The following is a 22,583-nucleotide window of genomic DNA, read 5'->3' as shown; positions in this document are numbered from 1 at the left end:
TCTGGTATACTTATATTTCACTGCTTACTTAAAGAATCGGTCGATATTACCTTATTTGGATACATATAAATAAATAGATAACATTATCTTTAAATATTATTACACCAGTGATAAAGTTAAAATCATCTTACGAAAGAATGACTGTACAAGATTCTTATTGGCATTATTAATTCTAAAAATTTGGACCGTACCGACAATTTTATTTAGAAAGTTATCTCATCTCAACACGTTTCTCAACATATCAATGTTGTTGATCATTCTAACAAAACTTCTTGATCAAAATAAACGATTACGAGGACAATTATCTTGTTTTCTATCTCTTGTTTTTTTAAAGATTTATAATCTTTCGTAGCCTGATTTTTAATGACTTATAATCATATTAGTTATTAATTATTAAATTGTTATAATTATATAGCTTTAACTCCGAAATTTCTGTAAAAATAAAGCTGAAGAATTTCAACCCGTTCAATAAACTTAATTTTTTTATAATATGAAAAGTATCATAAAATATCGAGATATGGTAAACGCGAAATCATTTTTCGTGAAGGACTCTAAAAGTTACTCTATGTGGTGTAACACACAATTACTCTATTGGGTTACTGATTTTTTGCTATCTCCATGATTTGCAAAATTTTGCCGCTCCAGAAACCCGACAATCTGACATTATGAAATAGGCCTAACCTAACCTCAATCTAGAAAGTGGCTGGTTAGATTATTGCAATTCGTCCAATTTTATTATTTACTATTTTCAATTAAAAAGAGGGCATTGACTTTTCATCAAATTATAATCAAAACATATTTTCTATCATCAACAATTTGTTAACTTTGAAATTAACCATCTTTCACATAACTTATCGTTATGTGCGTAATAAATAAATAATTTGCAATCTACTAGAAAATTTAGCCTTGCCGATGAAACCGAGTATAGAAAAGTGGAATCTTATCTCCCTTTTCAAACAATGAGTCTTTTTAGCGGGCTAAACAATATAATTACAATAAATATTGCTCGTAACCGTAACGGACGTCATTCAACGCCCCAATAGATCGTTTAGTTCATAGACTTTTTTTATGATACCCATTACGAAGTGATTTACTTATTAACAAAGCTGTGCCACGAAGGATGTTACTCTATCAAGAAATTCTAGTTGATTCTGCCATGTACGCTATCGCGATTTATCACACGAATATCATTCAGCATGGTGGGGAGAACGATATTCTCGGAGAATTACAAGAACTATTTATATGAAGCTCATGGTCGGTAATTCAAAGCAGTATTCTACGAGAGATCAACGTGTCTAGTTCACGTTCCAGTCTAAAACATCGTAAGTCTTTTATGTCTCAATACCATTTTTCACGTAATAAAGGTTCTGCAAAAGTTTGTACTTTGATATATTTGCATCGTGGCAATGTAACATCAGGCTTTATTTTCGAAATTTATTAATAGGTTATATTCTATTGTAAATTAAAAATTAAATTAATTTGAAATTTCATTTAAATGCTGCTATTGCGTGATAAATAATTTTCTTCCCAAACTTCAAATAATAATCGTATTTTCAAAGGAAGCTTTATAATTTGTACTCTCTCGATATTGACAGAAACCGAAGGTAATTAACTTCGCGAACGATGTTTGATTTTATATCATCAGTTAGAAGTTCAGAGTATTTCATTGGATATATTGATCCATGTTCGTTTAGCTGGAGAGAAGCGACAGGTTTCATTCAGAGCCACTCTGAAGTTTCGCACAACTCTCTTGCGCAATATTGCGCAATTCGCTATTATGTCCTTAGAAAAGTAGGAAATTTGAAAATTTGATAAGTGTTCTCCAGTCTTTGCAAATTTCGTCAATTGTTTTTCTGTGATTTCTAAATATCAGAGATAAAAAATAGACGGTTACATATATTTTTATAAACTTTAAACAGACATTTTAATAAAATTAATAAATTAATAAATGAATTAAAATATCAATCGATAGCATGTGTTCTTTATCGCATAGCTTTTATGTCCTTTCTGTTTATTGACATTATAACTATAGTAATGTATGCGTCAGCGTAAAAAAATAAATTTTATTAGCCGGCTAGTTGTTATACTCGTATCATTAACGGAACTAATGTTAGAAACCGCGAACCTTCACTTCGTTTATCATGTTCAATGTCACGGATCATAAACATGAATTTTAACGTAATAGTGAGTTACAAACTACTAAGTACAAGGTTTCTTTTAGAAGATATTAATGAATGTTGCGCTAATTTGAAGTACTTGAACAATTAGAATCTTCTACTGTTAGACAGCTACACTTTTTCAGTTTGACGGGCAAGAGTTTATTTAAACTAACATTAGCAATAATTAAAAATTTCATTCAATGGCTGAATTTCGATTCTTTTTTATGCGAGGGCGTTGCAATTATACATATTTACAATCGAATTTTCCTTGTTCAAAGAGATCAACTTTGAATCTTCAACTTCTAAACCTGAGAATATTCAGTGCTTCAAATTTCCCATTTTACGAATATTACAACTTCTAAATATTTAAATTGTCAAGCACCACGAATTTCAAATATTACAATTTTTCGATTTCCTCAATCGTTATCTTTTTTAACTCTCTAACTTTTTAATTTTTATTTCAAAAATACTTGAAGTAGCGTTTCAGTGAAGTGCAGAGTATTATTCATAGATATCTAACATAAGACTTCATACAATTTATAACATACGTTAGGTGTTTACCTTGCGAAGGTAACAATAGATAATCAGTGACGAGACTTAGATGGCAACATTATTGTGCCAACAGCGATTGCGTGTTTCATATAACGTGAATCACGACAAAGATATATCGGACGTACGAGCAATACTGCAACTCATGATATTATTAAAATAAAACTGTTCAGTTACCTACGTACAAAGTTATATAAATAAATTTTAGAAAATTATATATATATATAATTATATATTCTAATATAATAATAATAATATATAATATATAATATAATAATATTCTAATATATATATATATATATTTGGAAATATTATTACAAAATTTTCAAACTGATTTCTATTATAATGAGTACGATCTTAGATTAATCTCCCTCGTGAGAATATAAACGAAGGATAACTCTAGAAGAACATTGCTTTAGACATTACTCTAGACGTCTCATCTAGAACATTACTCTAGAAGCAAACCAATACAAAATAATATTAGAAAATTTGAGTACATCAAATTATGTTTGTTTAATACAGGAAATGCCCAGCTACAGATTGACTTACTTCAACATCACTGGCCTTGCTGAACCAATTAGGCTGGTTTTGCACCAAAGTGGAATTAAATTTGAGGACAGGAGGCTCACTCAGGATGAATGGCCGGAAGTTAAAAAAGGTAAAAATTCAAAACTCTAATATATTAATTTCATACTTATATGAAGTTTACGCTTTTCAACAGTTTATGTTACAAAAGAACTTTTAAGATACAAGTTCAGATTACATAAAAAATGTAATTTGACGAATACTTGATTCAAAATTAATAAATGTCCAATGGGGTCTCGATGGAAGACTTTTTTAAGACTTCCGTATAAACTGTATAAATAACGATATTATATTTGACTCCTGTCGAAGATACGTAATCTCTACGCTATGTTTCCCAAAGAGCAAATCAAGAGCCTTGATTTTGATAAATGTTTGAATTCCTCTGTTCACATGTAATATTAATTAATGACTTGTTGATTATTGATGATCGCGAATATTTCAGGTATGCCACTTGGTCAAGTACCCGTCTTGGAAGTCGACGGCAAGGCTTACTATCAATCGAAAGCAATCCTTCGCCTGCTCGCCAGGAAAAACAATCTCTATGGTTCCAACGATGAAGAAGCTTTCCTAATCGATGCCACCGTTGACACCATCGATGACGTGAGAACAGGTAAACGTCTATTACGTTGCGTTAACTCACTTTAACAGTACTTGGTTTGTCATTCTTTGATTCATGATTATTGTTTCTTTCAAACGAAGAACAGTCCACACAAAAACATACGTATACTTGAAGAGAATATTTCGAATTTATGTTTTAATTTTTATATATCGATTTTGTATTTATAATTTATAGCATACTCTCAATACCACTTTGAACAAGACCCTGGATACAAGGCCAAACTGAAGGCTAACGCTGAGAAGAAGCTTCCCATGCTGCATAAGTTGGATGAGCAGGTGAAGAAAAACGGAGGACACTTTGTCAATGGAAAGGTAATTGTTTATTTGTTTTGCAAAGTCTAGAAATCAGCTGCTCAGAAGCTGTTTCTTCAGTAATCGAGCACAAATTGAATAGTCGGAAAGAGTGATATTACTAAAGATTTTCTTTGTAATTTTGTAATTTTTTTGCAATTATTGCTCTAAATTTGTAATCTTCATCTTTATCTGAGTCTATTTTTCAGATATCAATAATGAAAAGTAAAGTAAAAGTAAAAGAATTTACAAAAGATGAGGTCGATTAATTTTTTGTTTTCTTAATACCAGTTAAAGTAATTTTAAACTTATTTCTAAGCCACATTTTCAATTGTCGTTGTAGTTGACATGGGCTGACCTTTTCTATGCCGCACAATCGGAGACCTTGTCCAACATGCTGCAAACCGACATCAACAAAGACCACCCTGAACTGAAGAAATTGGTAGAGAAAGTCAGGTCGCTACCTAACATCAAAGCTTATCTCGACAGCCGACCCCAAAGCATGTTTTAAGTTTAGAGACTTTCTACGTGCGTTAGAGTTCAACAGGACCGTCGATTGGTTTATTTCCTTGCAAGTATACTTGCAGATTCTTTTACATTCTATGTTTCATACAAATTTTACGTCACGTTTATAAAAACATAGATGAGATAGATGAATGGTTTTTACAAATTGTTATGTATGATACGAGTAGAAAAATAAATATCGCTTATATTTATTCAAGAGCTTTCCTTTTGTAATTGCGAAGCAGTGAACTTGTATTTTCAGTGAAATGAAGTACAAGAATGCACAAAGCAAATTTCATAATTAATTACATAATCAATTCGCACTGTACTACTTATGAACGATGTTTCCTTAAAATATTACACGATCTCTATGACTTTCTGTAATTTCCAAACGACCTTGCTCTATGTTTAGTATCGTTATAATAACATTTACCCTTAATTAAGTTTGAAATCGTCTGAGATCATGTTTTCACAGTATTATTCAATTTCTTCCTGTATCTATTCTTAGAAAATTTGTTTAAGCGCTGCTGTTTACGCAAAATGAACCATGGAATCGTTTTCTTACAGTTTTCACCGTTTCAGTGATTTATAATGATGTTTGCGGATCAATGAACACGCGGAAAGGGCGTATACAACACAGTAGTGTTAATCGGTAATATTAAATTTCGATGATCTTGGATCTTTTCAATGTGGGCGTTTTCGCAATACATTGGGGAAGCGTTTATGTCAGACTAATAATATGATTTACATCAGCTTGTTCGTAGATCTCCTGCTGTTCGGTTACAATATAAGATTTACAAATATGCTTCCTCTTAAAAGACATACATATTCAGTATTTTTGTTTAAATTTCAAGTCTTAAGTTCTTCTTTCTCAGATTCTCCTGACTGTTGCCTATAGAAGTTCGCATATACGTATTCCTACTTCAAAGCCTCAATTTCTCAACTTTTTTCTTTAATTCGTTAAGTACTTATGCTTCACTCGTTCGACGAAGGGACGCTTTTCCTTAAACGAGCGTTAGGTGATTAAGTCACAGTTCAGTTCACCCATGTATCGTGCCAATTCCATACCAGTAAACTCTGTCTCGTCATGGTCCTTTAAACTAGAGTTACTGATAGTGTTTGTACTCTCTATACTCGGACGACTTTGGAATCGCGGTGCCAACATTGTCCTCGTTTCCGGTTTCGGCGCTGAACTAGTTACGATCTTCTGTTGAGGCGAAAATAGCTCTTTGGTTCCCAATCTCCATCTGCCGGCGAGTATACCTGTTTAAAGAAGGTTAAGAAAATTATAGCTTAGAAACTCGTAACTCGAAACAAATTAATCGTCAAAGAGTGAAAATATTTGATTTTCTCGGTCGACAATTAAATATTATACTGTCTCGTTGACGTGGAAATAATTACGTTGATTGATGCTTAAAATTGTTACTTTCCTCACCAATTCTTATATTATTAACCTTTATTGCGCGTTAACGTGACTATTACACGCCGATTGCTATGGTCGTTAGCCGAAGGCCATGAACTTTGAATAGATTCATCGATCTCCAACATTTATAAATTATCGCTCATTTAGACGTAATCAATATTCGATAAACGATCCAGGACTTCACCTGAACGACTTGAAGAATATTTCTATCAAGAAAAATTAAAAGTATAAAATACAAATAAAATCTCACTTACCGAGCGTGACAACTCTCGATGCTCTTTGAATGTTCACGTAAGTCGCAGTCAAGTTATTGTTGCCTTCGTTGAAACTTTTACTAACGGACGACATCAGGGTAAGCTGACTGGAGTTCGATCCTCTGGATACGCTCCTGCTGTATTCTCGATGATTGATCTTATTCGCCACAGAGTCGGACTGGTTTCGTCCATTGTTCTTTCGATCGTTTAATCCGATAAGTTCGGTGGTATTGGTCGTTCTCAGTTTTTGGTTGTCGTCACTGATGGAGATCGACGGCGAATTCTGACGATCATCCGTCTGCCTGAACGTGGACCTCGCGTACCTCGAGAGGCTACTGTACGTCAGCTGTCGTGGTACTGACTTGCGGGAGGACCCGCAGTGATTCGACAGCATCGACTGAAAGTTAACTTCAGTTTGTTTAACGCACTTTGTCAGACTCCATCTCAATCTTTTGGGGAGGGAGGGTGGGGGTTCGATTTTTTCTTAATTTTCAGATTTCTTTTGTAATTTTTACGTTCGTAATAGTACCTATTGTAATACTGTCATTTTTTCTTTTTTTTCTTTTTTTTCACTTATTATTTCCACAATTTTGGTGAAAAGTCGTTAATAGCAAGTTCCAGTTCTTTATATCTCTTCTTCTTATATTTTACAACGTTATTATCATTCGTTAATTATTATCCTCGTCGGTAGATTACTCGTACCATCGATCGGTACACGTAGCTTGTCGGAAAGAAAATTAACTTCGCACAGATTTTCTACTTGTTTGTAGTATCTTAGATTTTTCAGGATCGTTGTAAAGCTCTGTAGTTTTCTACTTTAGGGTGCAAAGAAGAAAACATAGAGGATATAAAGAAAAACCACGGAAATATTCATTTGTAAAGTTAAAAACACAGTTAAAATGTAACACGAATATACAAAGATACGTTCATTATTCGTTACTCTGGGGGATGATTGATAATTGAAACAGGATCGTTGACAGGTAGATTTCGATTCAAAATTCTCAAGTGATAACTTACCTTGAAAGCCTCCCTAAATTTGTTGGACATGATGTTGTAGAGCAGTGGATTCACTGTCGTGGAAAGGTAATAAAACACCCCGGACGTGTACGTGAGGATAGTGTAGACTATTACTAACGCGTCTTTCGGTTCAGTCGTATTCTTTGCGTGCACAGCTAACAGCCTTTGAGCGTGGAACGGTGCCCAACAGATGAAGAACGCCACTACTACTGCAACTGCAACGATCAAATCGTTCCTGTTTCATTTTTTTTCCTATAAATGCGTTTATTATTGGTATTTACAGCAGATAATTTTACAATCGGACGTATTAACCTATTAACCGGATCGTCTTTAAACGAAAAATTACAATTTTAAAGATAAAAATTAATAAAAATAAATTATATTTTCATTGATGTTAATTTTAGTTCTTGCAGACGTACATATGGCAGAATTTATTTTTAACGAAAACAAAGCCACGCGTGAAAGAATAAAGGAACTTTAAAAATGAAGAAATTACGATGTCCACGAAAATTATTTGTTACGTCCAAAGAAATTATCAACCAAAATGACGAGTTAAATCGTCTGTATTTTAGATCTGTATGGATTATCATTATTTAATTATTTGAGGATGTAATGCAATTATGAAAAATTCAAAATAAACATACAAAAACTATCTATGAAATAATCACACCTTTATCTTTGAGATCTCCTACGTTGTTGGTATCGAATACAATAAGTATATATACTTTTAACATTTTGTAAATAAATATTAATAACTCTGTTACGTATGATAACATTTACAGTTATGGATCTTTTTTGGAATTAAAATCAAATATAAAAGTAGGTATTTGTATAGCATAATTGAGATCATCTATAAACTCAAGATTTTGGAAATAACTAAATTCCTATATTTACCTATAATTTTAGACCCCTGAAAATAATTAGTATCGTGATTAGTAACTCGCCACAAGCAATTTGTGTGGGTATTAAACTTCCCTTTAATTAAAGTATCTATTCCATAGGCTTTAAGGCAGATTTGCTTCGATAAATCCTTCAATTTTCGGAACTGTAATATTTTATGCAAATTTCGAAAGAATTTATGACAAACGATCGGACATTCATAATAGTATACAGGGTGCCCCAGTTATTTGGGGCCAAACGTTGTTAGCACAGCCTCTTAAGTCAAGATAAAGAGAAAACATCACATAAATATATGTTATTAGAAACATCGTTAAAAGAGTTATAATAAAAGGATAGTAATAAAGAGGCAAAACAAAGTTCGCTTTTTGACTGTTTGGTAGATAAATCGATGGGCTTATAAGGTGACGTTAATAAACAGCACGGTAGGAAAGCTCGTAAATTTTGTCAAATCGCGCCGGGGCCATTTACCTTCATTTCCGACTTTTTAACGTTTCGATCTTCTCTATCTTCTCTGCTTACAGTCGACATATTTTTCATGAAAAAGGTAGACTCAAATAATTAATCATTAATTCTCGTGATTTATTAATTATCTGTGAAATCTTTTATTCAACAAATAATTCGAAGGAAGTAACAACATACTGCTAATTTAATTGCTTGCTCTGTTAAAGAGTGGATTCTCCCACGACCATTTTATTTGAAAGAAAATCTACAAGTATCTTAGTTTCATTCACTTTTTTATTTTATTTTTATTTTTTTGCGCCGGTAAATCACTAGCTCTTCGTTCACCGGAAGTTCCTTTTCAAATAAAGAGAGTTCTATGGCGAGCAGACAGAAGTAAATGTCTAGATTCCTTGAATAACTGAATATATATTAGATTCACGTCTGTGCACTTCTACCTTTTCGAAAGTGATCGATTCAGTTCGATTCAATGGACTGTTAAGCGTTCGAAGGATCCTGTCTAATTCAAATACTTGAATACTAATGAACCATAAAGATGTTCAGAATTGTTTGTAATTAGATAAGCGTTGTACTGAATTAACGCATAATATGAAATATCGTTTTCCTAAATTAAAACGTTAATGTCATCTAACAGGTACATTAGAGAACGTAACATATTTAATTTGATATTGACTTCGTAAGTAAATGATAAGATAAATAATATGATTTTATAAATAAACCTAATCTAAATACATATATTTGATCGTATATTTCTCATATAATTTTACGATTGTTTCTTTAATAATAAACAACATTCATTGCTCCAGATTTCGTAGAAACATCTGTTCTAGAATGAAAAAGTTATTAAAAAATATTGTTTCGATAATTTGGTTACTTCGAAAGAATTTATTTGTTCAAAAATTGTTTAAGTTTTCAAACAAGAGAATCAGGAAGGATTCGAAGAATATTTTAATAAAGATTCCGATGTTTTAATCTTCGGAATTGTGTAGCCATTTTGACACACAAAATACAGCTTGGTTGCTTCCCTAATGAAAAGTCGCCAACCTTGAATTTCATGAACCTAACCTGAATTATTCCAATATTTACATAAACACACTTACGTAACGTTTAGAATGTACGTATGCTTTCAATATGTTTTACAATATTTTCACCAAGCTTAAACTCATATTTATAAATCACGCGAATATTTTGATTATTCATAACTGTTAATAACGAGGTTCTAACATTTTTATGATGAATTTCGTTGATATAAACCGTGTATTATAGCTCGTTTCTCGTTCCTTAATACGAACGACGTTCAAATAAAACAATCGACAGCGAAATAAAGTTTAGTTAATGGTATTGGCACAAATTCAAATGTTCGAATTGAAATTCACATTGAAATTCGAGAACGACATTTTTCATGCATATATGCAGCAATTTAATATTTTTATAATGATAATGCACCGTATCTACATCTAAACTGCATTGTATAAGAAAACATATTCTTCCAGATAAGATCTCTTCGGATAGGAAACAGTATACAGTTTATGACGAGATGTTTCGAATCGGTGATCCGTAAAATAACAGATTTTGGTAAAAAGGAAATCGCTTCCACGTGTAGATTATTTATGGGAGATCAGAGGTTAGAATACGATATTTTTTTTAACCAAAAAACAATATATAGAACAATAATACGAGGGGTTGTATAATTACGAGATACACAATTCATACAATTACGAAAGAAGATCTAAGTTTTTGTTTATAAGTTGATTCTATTGTATACTCTATCCAAGTGTGTAATATTAAATAAATTAAAAATAATTTAAATTACCTCAAAATTGCTACGATTTTGAAAGAATAAATGATAAGAAATAAAATGAACGTTTTGAACCAAATTGTTTAAAATCTGAACTAACATCCAGTTACTCGAAATCTTAGACGATTATACTTCTACTCTATGCGTTCTTTCACTCATTGTCGAGTTAATCGTCCATTTTTTAAAAATATTTTAAGTTTAAAGAAAATATTAATTGATTGATAAACATCTTTTATTTCAATTTTACGTTGAAGTTGTTCCAAAAAGATCATTAAAGATTCTTCTGCTTATTGAAATAGCGATAGAATTTGGATATGAAATTAAGGTCATTAAATCATTTGAAAGATCAACTACGCTTCGGCATTAGGCGAAAGTTGCCGGTTTCGAGGCAACGACCTCGCTAACAAATATTCGTATTTCACAAAAAAATGTGGGCGCCCACATAATCGCCAGTCAACTCGTTTATCAAACAAGTAATCGGATCTCGTTCGTGAATTAAAGAAAATCAGTGAACACGATGATTCAAACGTTGTTTGCTTTCGAGTATTTTCGCATCCGTTTCGATGTAATTTATATAATACGTTTCATAATTTTGATTTTTCGTGAAAGATAATGCTGGTGTTGACATTTCGTTATTGCGTTTACAAACGACAACAATGTCTCTTTGAATATTTTATAATCAGTATGAGATTTTCTACGAACATTTTATTACAGTCATCGACCATTTCTTGCGTTCGGTTCATTGTGTTTTATAAAAAAAAATTGGTCATAAAGAATAAAATGTACGAAATATATTTTTGCATTCATACTTTTGTAAGGGATATTTCATTGAATTATGTGAATTTTATTCTTTATCCTTTTATAGCACTATTGCTATCATTATGGAGTTATTAATAAATTTATCATTTAATCGATGTAGCTGAATTTGTGTGATCAGTGATAATTCTAAAATAAAGGAAACGTTCATCATCTTTAATTTACTAAATAAATGTGATAATTCAGCACAATATAATAACCAACACGAATTTTGTAATTCGTAATAAATTACAATCATTTCCTAAAAGTGATCTCGAACTCTTGATTTGTCAAAAACAGACATTAACTTTCATTTCCTTATAAAACATATCTTTCGTTGCCATTGATGGTGAGGCAACTAAAAAAAATGTAAATTTTAAAAGGGAGGTTTTTCAAAATTTGCGAGGAAATCTTCGTGAGTCGTCTCAACGACATTACAAGGTTGACTTAACACAAGATATGCCACCATTCGCGGAAACAACACAACCTTCCACTTGCAGCGTCACGAAACAATCGAAGCTGAACCGAATGTTGTTGTAAAATTAAACCCAGGTTGTATAAATAATAATTTTCCTCTCTGACGCAAAAACTGATGGAATTATAAATATACCTTTCTACATGATGAAAATAAAAAGACAATGTAGATCATCTATTCGATAAAAGCAAATTTGAAGTTTTTCAAGTTCCCCTACTATCAATAATCAAAGCAATAATCAAAATCTCGGATCAATGTAGATTCAATAATCCATGGCACTCCACAAATTCGATAATGTATTAATCACTTCACAGAAGCCACAAACTCTCTGAACTGCATCGTCCACTTTTCGATTCACCAGACATACAGATTACATTAGCTTATTTATCCCTCGAACGCTCGAGAGTCGCGTGGAAAGACATGAAAGACGTTTTACTTCTGAAATGAAATTCCGATCGATTTTATCGACCTCGAAAGCTTTCTTCGCGTTCCAGTCCATCCTTCACTATCGTCTTTTGACGTCGTGGTTTCGCCAGTCGGTTACTTTGCATAAAAAAAAGGCCGCTTATCCATCATTCCCTGATCTTCGTGAACAGAATAAGATTGTACAGGCCATGGAAAACGCTGAGAAACAGGCGTTTCCGCAATAAATATCCAACAATCGTGTACGCACACGCATTTCCTCTGATACGTATTTATAGGCTGTGCTGGTCAAGAGATTGGAATGGTTTTTTTAATTGTATTTTACTGATTTTTTTGGTCAATTTTATATTTATTTTGGTATTGACGCAATAATCGTATTAGTAGAAAAATGTTCTTTATCTTCGTTTTAATATAGAGAAGAAGAGGAACTAAGTAGGAGAAGAAGAACTTTCGTGGAAGAATCTTGTGCGAGCTATTTCTACAAATTTTCTGATCCTATGGAACATACAGCGATTTTAATGTTTTCTAAAAATATATTAGCGGGACATTTTCTTCGTATTCTGATAGATCGTCGTCCAAAGATTTTTCTAAATGAAGAGAATTCCATGCATGCGGACTACTTTCACAAAATTTTCGATTTTATTAAACACCTAACAATGTAAACTTCTAGCCAGTAGCGTGTGCTCGTTTCTCGATACTCTATGGCATTGGAAGAATTGTAGCGAAAACTAGAAGAAGGTTTTGTATTACATTTAAGGGTATCGGTAAAGGCGAGACTCGAATTTTACGATCGATAGTAGGATGCTCGACGAAGCTGTTGTGCAGCATGGAGAAATGAATTTCAGTGGGTTATTTTGAACGTTTATTGGATTCGTTTAAATTTTAAGAGCGTTTTCCGCTGTTCGTTTCTGCCTTCTTCTCCGATTTATTTTCTTTCAATTTAGATTACCTTTTATCTCTATCACTATGAAATCTTCGATTTTTAATTCCGAACGTTCAAATATAGGAACAACGACAATGTAATAGAAATACAATTGAGATATCGGCGTGTAAAGAATTATGATACGATAATAAATTATAAAACGACCAAACTAAAAATAAACTTCGAATCAAAGACGGAAAATCGTCATCGTAGGAACATCTATCGTTTAAGTGGACGTATCATGCGATGCGATATATTACCAACTCGAACGACACATTGTTGCTCGTCCATTTTCATGAACGATTTATCGTTTTCATTTGAATTTCAGTCTCTTCTATAAATAGACAATCGAGACAATATCTGGATTCATTCAACTTTCAAGTAATATTCCCGCAACTACTTTTACGCAATTTCTCAGTCTCCTAATTAACGTTGGTTGTTCCGTGACAGGATGTTTAGAGCGAGGCATTTAAAAAATACAGGCTGACACTTAAGGCGTTGTAAACTGCGCCAAGTGCAATAAGGCTGTATATGAATTAAAAGAGAACGTGAGTTTGCAGTCGAGCATTAGGAGAATTTAAATGGACATAGAATTTTTATGTCTCTTAATAAAGGTACATCGTTCTACACGTTGGAGATTTTTCTTTTCCAGTTGAAGTAAAGAACGTGAAAGATAAGCTAGTAAGAAAAGTATATAATTTTTGTCAACGATCCGAGTATAAGAATTATGAGAATTCATATATCTGCGGAAAACATAATTTTTACCCGTTGACGAAGATATCTTGTTTTACGAGTTAAACATTTTGTACATCGAGTTAACGCAGAAGATAAATAACAAAAGATAAATAACCGACGTTGCAATGGAAAAGATGGAACAATGAGAATTTGACACAACAAGTTTCGTAAGTTTTTTCAAACAAAAATAGCAACTGAAGAATATTTTTCGTCGTCGATGAAGATACATCGTTTAATATGTTAGAGATTTGATTAAACTCAAAGTGGAATTAGAATTACGAGAATTGAATAAAAGTTCAGTAAATTTTTTGGCAATACAAGGATACAAGACATTTATTTCCACGAAGAATTTCTTCCTTAGAAGATTTTCTGTAACAACGTCTAGATTTTTAACGTTATAAATATTCTCACGAATTCTCTAATTAAATTTTCTCAATTACAACGAACAGAAAGCCAATTGCAAAATGGTTTCGAACCAATAACTATTCCAGAATCATAAATCTTTCACAGTCGTATAAATTTCCAAGCTTAATGCCCACTGTTCGCCTGAAAACATCTGCTCTTTGTTTAACTTGATTTTTCCACTATCAAATGAAAGGAACAACGCGCTAGAGTGACTCGATTATTTCAATTGCGAGTTTCAAACGAGCTTGTCTTCCTCCGGCGAACTTTTCGCGAACACACGCCCAACTGTGCTTGTTTGCACGGCAAATATTTGACAGAGAATGATTTATACAGTCATGGGGAATAGCGAGCAACTGGACGTTGACCGTATTCGATTCTACGTCGCGTGAATCCAATCTACTAAATTGCAAGAATCGATATCGAGCAAATATATATGCAGAAACTTTTCAATGTTAGTCTTTTGGTCCCTACTGGTGTTACCTTCGCGACACCGATGACGTGCGAATTATTTCATTTTTCTGTTGACGTAAAAAACAGAGAGTAAGGATAAATGAAGAATGAGAGTAAGGATGAATGAATTCGATTTTTGAAAGAATAATTCAATGGCGAACATCCAAGCTTCGATGAAAAATATTCCTTCTAAGAAACAGTTTAAGTTGAGCAAAGTAAAAATAAAAATAAAATCATCGCATACTTAAATTGTTATTCGACAGTAATTTTAAAAAATTAGAATCGCGTGACAATTTGCAAAAATTGCAATTACGCTTAAGTCTATTTTCGTAAGCCACTTTGAATCGAGAAACTTTTATCCTGGGCATATCAAACAATCCTTGCATCGGGAATTTCAATTGAAATGGAAATTAATCGGACGCCAATCGATTTGAAAAAAAAAAGAAGAAAAAGAGAAACAAATTACGACAAGAGACGAGATCTAAATTGCCTTGTTCTTCCATATTGGATAGTTACTGAATGGAAAAATGATCGATATTCGATAGTTGATGCTTCCGCGCCAAGGGACCTTTATTTCGTGACAATATTTCACCTTTTCATCCGCGTGACAGGTGAAAATCTATCGTACGGTCCGGTTTCACATTTGATGGCCGGAATTTTTGTCGTGGTTATCTCTTCACTGGCGAATACATAGTGGATGAAGATAAGTAGTCCCCTAGAGCACTCGTAAATTTGGAAAGCCGACTTATCTGAGATTTCTCTGCCTTTTCGCTCATTTTTCATGAACTTTGTATCAAGCCAGCCATTTTGTAGCAACGACAAAATTTGATGAATGTTAAACGTCACCGATGGTGTATAAATAAATGTATTATATGTAAATGAATTTATTCGTTAGGGACTAACGTAACTACGTTGAAACAAAGATGTATTTATAGAATAGCTAGAACAGATTTATAGTCGAATGAATTATTCTTAATAAGTTAACCGTGAATCTTCTCAAACGAATCACTGCAATTTATTATCATTTCATTATCAGTTCATCACTTGCGAGTTCAATTATTTTTCCATCGCCTATTCGAAAAAACGAAACGAATCATGGTCTTTGCAAATTCACGTGTTTCCAATAATCAAATTTTCGATAGACTCGTCATTTTTGTATCTCAGACCATTTAAATATCGCACGTGTATTTCGAAAGTGATACAGCTCTAACAAGCTTTGTAGGATAAGCAGAAGAACCGTTTAGAAGATTCCAAAAGTTATTCGCTAGACGCATAATATAGACGGCAAAAGAATAATCTGTAAGAGACAACGGTCGAATATTATTTTTATAATTTTTCGTTCTTAGTTTCTTCTTCTGACACACAATCGTTTTCATCGAATTATTTTACATCGCGATACTTTCAAACTACACGCGCAATATGTCGAATACACGTTTCAAAAGTTTTTAAAAATCATTTAGAAAAATTGTTAGTTCCGCAAAGTATTTCTTATGGTTACACTTTATTACATTCTCTATAAGTATGAGATTATCATTAGACTCTGATGAAGACTGGCTGCAACGCTAGCGAAATATTGGATCTTTCAAAAAGGGACACGGCTTAGGTTGCTTCACACGCTATTAGATTTCTTCCATGTTCGTAGAAAGAACTAGTTCTCGTCTGGTCACCAAATTCGTGCAACCTCAGGTATTCTGCTGGTGTGTTAGTCTTTACATGAATGAAGAAAGTTACAGTGACGTGGAAAAGTATTTGATTCGATAGATTTTTCTATCGAAAAACCTGCTAACCGTGTAACGAATTTGTTCACGTAGATTTTCACGTAGTTTTTTTAAATAAACGTGGATTTGATGCCATTGGAAAAATAGCTTTGTCAAATGTGTTCACGTTGGATGTTCGTTTTTAAATCGTATTGAAGCAATTTCGTGAATTTTAACTTTTTACATTATTAAGTCATCGTTGATGTAACAATACTATTTTTCTCTCGAGCTCACGGCATCTCATGGTATCATCGAGGTGATACAGAGTGCAACATTTGGACGAGGATTCGGAGCAAAGATAAAAAATGCATGTAATATGCGGTTTTCCCGAAACTAGGTACGAGGGGATCTGAAACGAGTAAAAGTCTGTTTAACGAACCTTCGTTAGTAATTTCCCTGCTCTCTGATTCGGTTGAAATATCTTGAATATTTATTTTTTTGTCTGACTACACACAGTGACGTTCGAATAAGCATTTTATAAAACAAACATTTTATGAAACAGACATTTAAATAAACACTGCCAATGCCAGAAACAATCTTCCCATTTTTTGGCAAACGCCAATCCTATTTCACTAAATTTCACTAGAACGATTAAAAACATTCAGTGTAGCAGTTCGCAGGACGAGAGAATAATATAGCAATCTAATAAAATGTCTTCTTGATACGGAACAATCAAGATTACAGGATGTAATCTTTTTAAAATGCTATTAATTGTCCTTTAAAGAAAGAAAGATATTTTTTAATTGGAAATTAATGTTACACGTATCTCTGCTCAAATTCTCCATATTGAAGATGTAGCAGACACTGGTTGACAAGAATCAACAAACAGAAATGTGATAGGTTGTCCGAAAAGTGTCTTTCTTTTACAGACACGTGTTTTACAACGACGCATCTTTATACAAACATGAAACCTAATCTGTCGAACGTTGTGATCTTTATTTTGATAGAAGAAAATGGATCATACGTACTTCGACAAAATAATATAAAACGGAAAATGTTGCGCATCCATTATTTCCTTATAAAACGAAATAAACTTTTCGGACGACCTAATATAACGAACGAGATTCGATTAGATTTTGATGTACAATTTTTACTAATCATCTATCGATTTTTGGGAGAACAAGGAGAATAATAAGATCAAAGTCTGATAATGATCAGAGTCTAATAAAGAAGAAACTTGTCCATTGCATGTCGCACTGTACGACGCTTCATTTATCATAGTTGATAAAATAAATCAGTGAAAAACAATCTTATATATTCGAAACTTACACTGAAAGGATATATGTACATGCAAATTGTATATACAGAGACTTCGTGTTCGCATTTCTCAATATAAAGCGCACAGTATCTCTCTCATAAACCTCTTTCCAACGTCAGTGTGTATCTATTCTAAGTATAATGTGCAGCTCTAGCATCGGCAACGATCAAAACCCACCAAAAACTGGTGAATTCCTGCTGACCAAGTTACACAAACAGAAACGAAAAAGAAAAAGAGAGAGGAGAACCTTGGATGAAGCTAGTTTCTCCATGTGAAGAGCAAATCTGTTCTTGGTGGGAAGGAAAAGTCACCCTCCTAAGTAACAGTGAGATAAAACAAGCATTCGCCATTTCTTATATATCCTTTAAATTTGTTATTTTACAATTATTGAAAATCCATGTTAAAGATAGAGCTATTTATTTGTACGAACAGGTGGAGAATAATAAAGAAGAGATTACAAAATGGCTAGAGAGAATAATAAATATTGTGCAGCTTGCAACGTTTCAACGAAACATTTCTTTTTGCTCAACCTCGTGAAAAGGATTGTTCCAATATCTAAAAACTCGTCGCAATATTAAAAATTATTTTAATAATGCTAAACGCTTAATTATGGATAATAGAAACACATTTCTTCGTCTGATTTAATAAAGAAGAGATAATACACTAAAGCTGGAAGTTTACTTCATCGAAAACAGATATATTTATCGTTTGGTTGATTTAGTTAGTTTATTAAAATATAAGGTAGCGTATACATCGAGCGTGAAAGGATAAAGTCTGACGAAGCAAAGAAGCATCGCCATCGTTATGTCAACGGACAATTTCTCGAACGCGTTCCGTAACAAGCAGCAACATACCATCTCGAGGCATCTATTTACAGCTGTATTTTGGCAGAGCCGGTTTGTATAAGATTCCACGAGGTCATGCTAGAATACGATCTATTTCCTGACCGATCTGCTTACACTAGCCGTGTGCGAACTCTCTGTGTTTCACGAACTCATATTCCTGTTTCTTAATCCCGTTCTCACTGTTGTAAATCGAACAAACCGAATGGAATTCCTAGTTCCGAAGATACGATCGGAGGTAGAAATAAATTTTCCTACAATAAAATTAAACGATCTTAGCGTGACATATCGTTCCAGCAGGGAATGAATCCTTTTCGAAGATTTCAAGGTCCCATCTTTCTAAATGAGACGTAAAGAATGCTTTTTTTTTAGACGCGCTTTTTGGCAGGCGTTCGTAATAAATAATTCCCACTTCCTGTTTTAATCAAATAAAACGTGGTAACCTTCCCACGAATTTGCTACGAGGAAACGGATGATAATTATTTTTTAGCTGTATTTGTTTAAAACGTACATATACCGCTAAACGATGTTCATCGCATTGAATTTAAACTGAACGTTGGAGGGAGGGGAAATTATGGATACTTCGTTAATCGCCATAAAAGGAAACATTCGGGGATGTTTATCGACACGTGGAAGTGCAAATGAGATATTGCATTAACGCGAGATTAAACAAATAAATTCGGGAATATCTAGGTGAAATAAAAAAATATTACAAATTAGACATAGTTAAGAATCCTCAAATATCTATGTTACCTAAGAAAAAAAAAATATTGCAAATTAGATATTGCATCAATGTTTCAGAAATATCTGAATATACATGAGAAATTCCAAATTGCATTAAAAATTCCAAAGTAAATGCTGTGTTAATACGAAATTAAATAAAAGGAATTCGCAAATGTCTCTACGTTGACCAAAGAAAAAAGCCCAACGAAATATCGAATTGACGTAACATTGTTCATCGGTGGGTTAATTATAAATCACTTAGTATCGCAAATTAAATGCAATCTATTCGCGGTGTATCGACGATAAGTGGTCGTTTATCGATTGCACGCGCCACACCTCGTAAATCCACGAACGAGTATAAAAGTATAGACAAGGCGATTTTCACTTAACACGAGTATAAATAGGCAGCGGGTTGCGACTGAAATCTTCGGAAAAGAACGAGTACATGACTTGGTCGTTTAACGGTAAAAAGCTAACAGAACAGTTGGCAAGGGATTAAAGGAGATAAAGGGTGAATGGGTCGCACTAAGGTGGCGTTTAATGGTCTGTTTGCGGTGTTTTCGGACTCTGACTACAAATGTCTCGTAAATCACCAGTTGAAATAATGTTTGAGCGATTTCCGTGGTGCTAGTTCATTCAGGAAGTTAGAAACTAGGAATACACGAGACTTCCGGTTTGCGTTTATGGATTACTGGCGGGAAGGCATTATATTCGAAGAGAGAGGTTTCAAGTGGAGAAATTAATTTTCATTTGACGAAAATGCTGCGAGGGATTATTTAGAATATATGGAGAATTAAAATGAATCGTAACAGGAACTTCTCGTGTTGCAATTTAAATTCGAATTAATGTTACGGACTTTGAAATATTTTAGGATTTCGGTAAGCTGACAATTTTTCACGACGACGTGACACAAGTCCTCCATTAAATTTGGTCGAGTCATTTTATAGTTTGAAGATTGGTATGTCGTCAAAAAGGCTTCGACAATAGAAACTTAGGTTTGCAAGCCTTATCATTCAGTGTCGAGATTCATATCAGAGTTATCTGTTGAACGTTACACTGATAAACGAAGATCAAAATGTTTTTAAATAATTGTTTTCACTATCGAATAAATTTCTCTGCAAAGTCGAATTCAAATCATGCTGTACGACGCACGATCGATTAGCTAAAATTCAAGGCTTTTTATTCAAATACTCTGATGAAACACAAAACATTATAAATAGAAATACAGGTTTGATACGAGAATAGTTACGAGGGATTCCAGCCAAAGTTTCCTACAGCTATAATTCAACGTTTATGAGAGGATAAAGCTACTTTATTATTTCATGCGATGCTTAACCATTCCTATCATTGCAATGAAAATATCATAACGATTGTCATAAATTTTGTTCGCTCCTAAACGAGTCGAATCCTTCAAACGTGCTACTGTTATGGAAAGATGTCGCGAGTTTGAGCCGAGTTTTAACACAAGATGGAACTTCGACTTATTCATCCGTTGTCCTGGAAGCAAGTAATCGTATTTCCAATGCATATTGAAAACGAAGTTGCGAGTTGCAAGATCCTGATTAAAAAGTGTCTTACTACAAGGAAACGAATTTCAAGTCAATCTAAAGAGAATGGAGAAGAAAGAGAGTCCTATCAATTTTATTACAAAGTTTTCAAATATAAATCCTCAAACGTAATTCCCCAATTAATTTTACAATTTCACGGTAGGAAATTCTTCAAAATTCTATTAAAAGATGTTTTCCTTCAAAACAAATTACTATCTAGCTCGAAAATTTCATCCCTCTTGAAAAGTATTGCCAATTACGATATACGTGGGGCTCTATAATGTGGAAGAAATTTGCGAACTTGAAATCAATAACATCGGCCATTCTGACGGGAATAACAAACGACATCGTTAAGAAGCATTCTCATTGAAGTAGAATCTTCCGCGATCTACAAGTGGAATATAATAAGCGACGAAAAATCAAATATAGCGGAAGTATGTCGACCGACAGAAACGTAGTCGGATCTCTTTAAAAGTCGTTCAATGATCATTTTAATATAAATCGTAGAACTTTTCCTGTAATATTATCTACGACACTCTTGACCAACAAAACTTTTTAACTACCATTTTAAATATCGAAGATGATCTTGAAATTCCAAGAAATACGAGTGATAGGAAAAAATCAAATAATATGTAATAAAAAATGTGGAATCATATAATGTTCATTTGAATCAACAATTTTCATTAAAATTATTATTTATGCAGTTAGCAAATTGATTCCATTTACACTTTTACTTTGCATATCGTACAATTATCAATAATATCAGTATATAGTATATAGCATTGATTGTGATCTTCAAAATTAGGCATTTTTTTGTTCCAATCAAATATACACCACTAGCAACAAATTTCAAATTACAACAACAAATTAGATCTCGGTATCGTTTCAAAATTAGTGTTATAGACAACAATAGCAACTTTCTTTGCTTCGACAGACCATCGACGAAGGAATTTCTTAATGCAGCACGGAATTTGGAGTCGAACTTTTTAAATTTCATTGGATCTTACGAATCTTAAGATCCGATGTCAAATATGAAGACAGTAAACATATTTGATTTAAGCAAAGGGACTCCTATTTGAAAATTACGACCAATTCCATGGAATAGAAAGAAATATTTTTATATTACGATACATCAACTCTTTATTTTACAAACTCTTTCGTTCGGTAATTTCGATATGAATATTGCAGTGCGTGACCAAGTAGAATTGCAATATTTATAAGAGAAACATGAAACCTCCATGTAAAATGGACGCAATGCACACAGCCGGTGACTTCACGTGCTCGAAATACATATTTTATATGTCGGAGATGAAAGAACACCGGAGTCTTTGGAATTTTGATTAATCCCGCAACACTGTAACCTAGAGTCTACTATAGCTGTAATTAAACAATTGTAGTTATTCAATCCGATTGTAATTGTTCGAGAGTTGTGATAATGAGCTTGGGCTCGAGGCGACAGCCAGTCGCCGAACGTAGCCGCGGTCACGGGATGAACGTTTTGTCTAACAAAGGCATGGAATAATTCTATAGCTCTCCTTAAAAAGGAAATAGTTGTAACACTCGACAGTAAACATTCCAACGGTCTCTGTCCCGTAGCTCGCCATACGCAGACCCTATTCTTCGAATAAGATGATTGCCAGATGTCGATGCGTCTCCGCAGTACATGTTCAGCTAGCTCGAGGGCCCGTTATAAA

General features: G+C 33.3%; 2 protein-coding genes across 3 annotated transcripts in view; one reads left to right on the top strand and one right to left on the bottom strand.

Annotated features, from left to right (window-relative positions):
• Nucleotides 1-1,166: 1,166 nt before the first annotated feature.
• Nucleotides 1,167-4,925, top strand: LOC100747223 (glutathione S-transferase). The gene is made up of 5 exons (XM_012390117.3): nucleotides 1,167-1,322; nucleotides 3,231-3,366; nucleotides 3,736-3,903; nucleotides 4,087-4,223; nucleotides 4,546-4,925. Exons 2-5 carry the CDS (start codon nucleotides 3,234-3,236, stop codon nucleotides 4,711-4,713), a joined length of 606 nt encoding a protein of 201 aa, XP_012245540.1. The 5' UTR covers nucleotides 1,167-1,322; nucleotides 3,231-3,233; the 3' UTR covers nucleotides 4,714-4,925.
• Nucleotides 4,745-22,583, bottom strand: part of LOC100750012 (pyrokinin-1 receptor) — a 32,695-nt gene continuing 14,856 nt past the window's right edge. For both annotated transcript variants that reach the window (XM_033322896.1, XM_003492415.4), the window contains 3 exons: nucleotides 7,401-7,615; nucleotides 6,384-6,780; nucleotides 4,745-5,969 (listed from right to left, as the gene is read on the bottom strand). In XM_033322896.1, coding sequence (XP_033178787.1) covers nucleotides 5,722-5,969; nucleotides 6,384-6,780; nucleotides 7,401-7,615 — 860 coding nt within the window. In that variant the 3' untranslated portion in view covers nucleotides 4,745-5,721. The remainder of the gene's footprint in view (nucleotides 5,970-6,383; nucleotides 6,781-7,400; nucleotides 7,616-22,583) is intronic.

Source organism: Bombus impatiens, unplaced genomic scaffold (assembly GCF_000188095.3).
Source record: "Bombus impatiens unplaced genomic scaffold, BIMP_2.2 scf_0724, whole genome shotgun sequence".
In the NCBI taxonomy this organism is placed as follows: domain Eukaryota; kingdom Metazoa; phylum Arthropoda; class Insecta; order Hymenoptera; family Apidae; genus Bombus; species Bombus impatiens.
Note: the sequence above shows the minus strand (reverse complement) of the source record. Positions and strands in the feature narration are given on the sequence as shown.